Source organism: Clupea harengus, chromosome 21, assembly GCF_900700415.2.
Source record: "Clupea harengus chromosome 21, Ch_v2.0.2, whole genome shotgun sequence".
Taxonomy (NCBI): domain Eukaryota; kingdom Metazoa; phylum Chordata; class Actinopteri; order Clupeiformes; family Clupeidae; genus Clupea; species Clupea harengus.
In genome coordinates, this window is record NC_045172.1 from 23945597 (window position 1) to 23950382 (window position 4786).

Genomic DNA, 4786 nt, shown 5'->3' on the forward strand with positions numbered 1-4786 from the left:
TAATTTCAATTCATTCCAATTCAATTTGGTGAGAAACCAGTTTTTTTTGTAATCCCTAAAGTGATATCAAACTCCTGATAGCCCATCTGGTCCGAACCAGTCCCGGTTCTGGCTATGACCTCGGCCCGAATCCACTCCACTGTCGCCAGTCGTCTGGGCGGGCGCTCCCTCTTACCCTGTGACCTTGGTCATATACATCAGAGCATCCCGTGTAGAGACAGTCATCGAGAGCCACACAGCGCTTGGTCACCGACACGCTGGCCCCTGCGGCGGCCATCTTGTGACGTGTGTAGCAGTATCTGGTCTCTGGCAAAGAGGGGCAAACCAAAGGGAAAGTCAACGCATACAGTACCTCTCCCATACCTCTCACATGCCTCTCACATACCTTCTTATGTTGAGGAAATGTCTGTCAGAGACACCACTCACATTACCATAGTAACAGTCTGAAATATAAACAAATATATGCCCATGTTCCGTAGACTGCTTTGCTTTGAACTGTTTTTGAGGTGACTATGTTAGTACTCCATAGTACCATACTTAATATCACATACTTAGTATTCAGGTGTAAGCATGTGTGTGTTTTTTTTAACATGTGTATGAGGTGAGATGTTTTTGAAGTGTGTGTGAGCCTTTTTGTAGGAGGTGTGTGTATTGGGTGACCGTACCTCGTGGACAGTACATATCCGGCGCCCAGCGGTTGCAGTCGAAGTTGTCCACAGCGCTCTCACAGGTGAAGCACTTGAAGCCCCCAGGATAAGGAGTGGCTGGGAACCCAAACGTGAAGTCATCACAGAACTATCAACACTCACACATTCTTAAACATTGTATTACTACTAGCTCATTCACTTTTCATTTCATTTCATTTCACTTATTACCACCACTAATACTTACACCTGCACTTTTTATATACTTATCATTCTACACTTCTTACCTCAATTGCTGCTAGTCCCAATTCTGTTCATATTACATATCTATTTCTTACTGTACATATATATTTATTTATTCACTTACTCCACTTTACATATGCACATACTCTGCACTTCTGGTTGGATGCTAAACTGCATTTCGTTGCCTCAGTACTTGTACTCTGTGCAATGACAATAAAGTTGAATCTAATGTAATCTAAAAAATCATACAGTAGTATACTCAAAATATGCTCTAGTCTAGACGGCTACGACTGACGATTCACTGACGAGGTTAAGTTAACAATATACTGTGTTGTACACTTAAATATGTAGAAAGTATACTTTTAAAGTTAAGGTTAAGGTACTTGGCATACTTTAATATGAGGAATATTGTTCACTGATATTAACTGTGTTGTTAATGTGTAACAATTTACTATAAAACAATCATTGACTGACACCGCTATAATCGTGGATCATCGTCGTGAGGGTGAGGCATGACGGTATTGGGTTTCTGTGTTTGATTCAGTTTCACACAGACACAGCTATGAACACACGCAGGACAGGTGTGTGTGTGTGTGTATGTGTGTGTGTGTGGGGGGGGTTATCCTGGAGTGTACTGTAACACCTGATTAGTTCCTCTCTAGCAATGACACGCTGGTCTGGCAGCTACAGGGTCAACCGGAACACACACTTGAGTCACATACACAACTCCCAAATGTTCCCAGCACACACACACTTGAGTCACATACACAACTCCAAAATGTTCCCAGCACACACACACTCGAGTCACATACACAACTCCCAAATGTTCCCAGCACACACACTTGAGTCAAATACACAACTCCCAAATGTTCCCAGCACACACACACTCGAGTCACATACACAACTCCCAAATGTTCCCAGCACACACACACTCGAGTCACATACACAACTCCCAAATGTTCCCAGCACACACACACTCGAGTCACATACACAACTCCCAAATGTTCCCCGGGTTTTGCCATCTTTAATTAGCAAGTTCCCATGATTTTTATTTCTGCACTTTGGTGAAGGTGTTCACAATATGAATTCAGTGCCAACCTGTGATATCAAGTGTTGTATTTTAACTGCACTCAGTGACCAATTATTTTTTATTACGTTTTAAAGGAATTGCTTGCCATACACACAGCCTAATTAGACACATTAGGCGACAGTGGTACAGTGGTAGAGAAGTCGTTTAGTAATCAGAAGGTTGCTAGTTCGATTCCCTGTCGAAGCGTCCTTGAGCAAGACACTGAACCCCTAATTGCTCCTGATGTGCAGTGTGCCATCATGTAAAATGTGTATACATTGTAAGTCGCACATATGTAAGTCGCTTTGGATAAAAGCGTCTGCTAAAATGACTAAATAAAAATAAAACATTAAACTGGGTACGGTACTTGATGGATGGAGGTAGATGATGTCTTTGATGGTGAAGTCACGGGACAGAGCCGTCCTCAGCCAATCAGAGAAGAGCGTTAGCAGAAGGACCCAGGCCACCTTCGGCCAGGGGTGCATTGTGGGACGAAAACCTCACACATCCAGCATGCCAACCGTATCCGTAGCCGAGAGGGATCCTGGACCCTGACATGGGAAGAGAGGGAGAAAGAGCTACTGGTTAAAGAAGCAGTCGTTGATTAGATACCATTACACATTTTGACACATTCAGCAAATTTCAGGTTCCTCTAGGTGTGCACTTAAAAGGCTGTTGGTCCAGAGTGTGCACTCAAAAGGCTGTGCTGTTGGTCTAGTGTGCACTCAAAAGGCTGTTGGACCAGAGTGTGCACTCAAAAGGCTGTGCTGTGGGACCAGAGTGTGCACTCAAACCTGTGCTGTTGGTCCAGAGTGTGCACTCAAAAGGCTGTGCTGTTGGTCCCGAGTGTGCACTCAAAAGGCTGTTGGTACAGAGTGTGCACTCAAAACTGTGCACTCAAAAGGCTGTGCTGTCGGTCCAGAGTGTGCACTCAAAAGGCTGTGCTGTTAGTCCAGAGTGTGCACTCAAAAGGCTGTGCTGTGGGACCAGAGTGTGCACTCAAAAGGCTGTGCTGTGGGACCAGAGTGTGCACTCAAACCTGTGCTGTTGGTCCAGAGTGTGCACTCAAAAGGCTGTGCTGTTGGTCCAGAGTGTGCACTTAAAAGGCTGCTGGTCCAGAGTGTGCACTCAAAACTGTCGGTCCAGAGTGTGCACTCAAAACTGTGCACTCAAAAAGCTGTGCTGTTGCTGCACCCATGCCTCTGTAAGTGTGAAACACACGCAGCGTGTTGCTGCACCCATGCTTCTGTAAGTGTGAAACACACGCAGCGGTTCAGACGAGTCACACACCCTTTCACTGCACTACTGCTTTAGGAGCATGCGAGGGAGGAGTCTATTTCATTGACTGTTGAGCTCAAATATCAGCAACCTTTCGCCAGGATCGATCACTGCACCTTTAACTGTTTATGGCGAGCCAAGGACAACTGAATCAAATGATGAGGCTTGTCTGCTATTAATTACCCATCTGATCAATAGAATGGCCCCTGAGAACCCCAGTCCATCTTCCTTACAACATTACGACATTATCCCCCTGCGTTGGAGTGTTTGTATCCATCTCCCTGGCCACAACAGATCCATGGGTGTTTCTGTGAGGAGGCCTCGGCCCTAGAAGAGACCCATGGGTGTTTCTGTGAGGAGGCCTAGGCCCTAGAACATTTACATTACATTTACATTTAGTCATTTAGCAGACGCTTTTGTCCAAAGCGACGTACAAGGGAGAGAATAGAACAGACCCATGGGTGTTTTCTGTGAGGAGGCCTATAGGGCCTAGCCTGATTGCTTCATCTTTAATTGAATCAGCTGGATAAGTGAATCAAGTTCATTCGACACCAACCCGGCTGAGCCCTGAGCTGTCTAATTATACCAAATACCAAACGATGCTTCTTCAGCTCTCAGTCACAGCGTAGCGGGCCGCTCTAGCTTCATTTAGACCGCAACACACTGGAGGAGGAGGGGAAAGAGCTCGAACAAAAAACATCTCGGAGCCGCTCCGTTAGACGCCGTCACTGCGGCCTCACCACACGAGCGTGAGCGGAGAGGTCAGCGGCTCCCCTCGGGAATAGGCCAAATCAGATTAGCCGCCGCGGTGTACGCAGCGCCCCGGCCAGCCGGCTACAGGCACAATGGAGGGGTTTAGCAGAGGTATGTCGGCCGTCCCGCTCCACAACTCACTTCCTTCCGAGCCACCGGCCAGAGTTAAAGGCTTCACTGCCCCAGAAGTAAAGCCTGCTGTTCTGGTATTGAGCCTGGGTTAGTGTGCTTCTGCGCTAATGTTTCAAATATGTTTATTGGGAAACACATCATACAGCAGTGAAATTGGCAATTGACAGCAACATGTTTCCTTTTTCAATTACACAAACAAAAACAACAGAGAAGACAAATGTAAACAAACATCACACACGGTACAAAAAATGTAATAAAAAATAAAAAACCCCAACACACAAAACAGACACCCTCCCACCACAACCCCCCCACTCTGCGCTAATGTGATCCTGCATCAGAAGTGAAGCCTGCTGTTCTGGTATTGACCCTGGGTTGTGTGTGTGTGTGTGTGTGTTTGTGTGTGTGTGTGTTTGTGTGTGTGTGTGTGTGTGTGTGTGTGTGTGTGGCTCTAATGTGCTCCTGCATCAGAAGTGAAGTCTGCTGTTCTGGGATCAGCCTCTGGGTTGTGTGTGTGTGTGTGTGTGTGTGTGTGTGTGTGTGTGTGTGTGTGTGTGTGTGTGGCTCTAATGTGATCCTGCATCAGAAGTGAAGTCTGCTGTTCTGGGATCAGCCTCTGGGTTGTGTGTGTGTGTGTGTGTGTGTGTGTGTGTGTGTGTGTGTGTGTGTG

At 46.3% G+C, this 4786-nt stretch overlaps 1 protein-coding gene across 1 annotated transcript; it reads right to left on the reverse strand.

Annotated features, from left to right (window-relative positions):
* Nucleotides 1–2480, reverse strand: LOC105891497 (ly6/PLAUR domain-containing protein 6-like). Its single transcript, XM_031558691.2, has 3 exons — nt 2324–2480; nt 666–764; nt 1–306 (listed from the first exon to the last, which is right to left on the reverse strand). Exons 1-3 carry the CDS (start codon nt 2439–2441, stop codon nt 113–115), a joined length of 411 nt encoding a protein of 136 aa, XP_031414551.1. The 5' UTR covers nt 2442–2480; the 3' UTR covers nt 1–112.
* Nucleotides 2481–4786: the final 2306 nt, after the last annotated feature.

What these genes read in the sequence shown, in the direction of transcription:
- LOC105891497 (XM_031558691.2), bottom strand. Translation starts at nt 2,441, where the DNA reads ATGCACCCCTGGCCGAAGGTGGCCTGGGTCCTTCTGCTAACGCTCTTC. An exon ending in CATCTACCTCCATCCATCAA is followed by an intron (nt 765 to 2,323) that starts GTACCGTACCCA and finishes TTGGGTTCCCAG; the next exon opens with CCACTCCTTATCCTGGGGGC. An exon ending in GGATATGTACTGTCCACGAG is followed by an intron (nt 307 to 665) that starts GTACGGTCACCC and finishes CCTCTTTGCCAG; the next exon opens with AGACCAGATACTGCTACACA.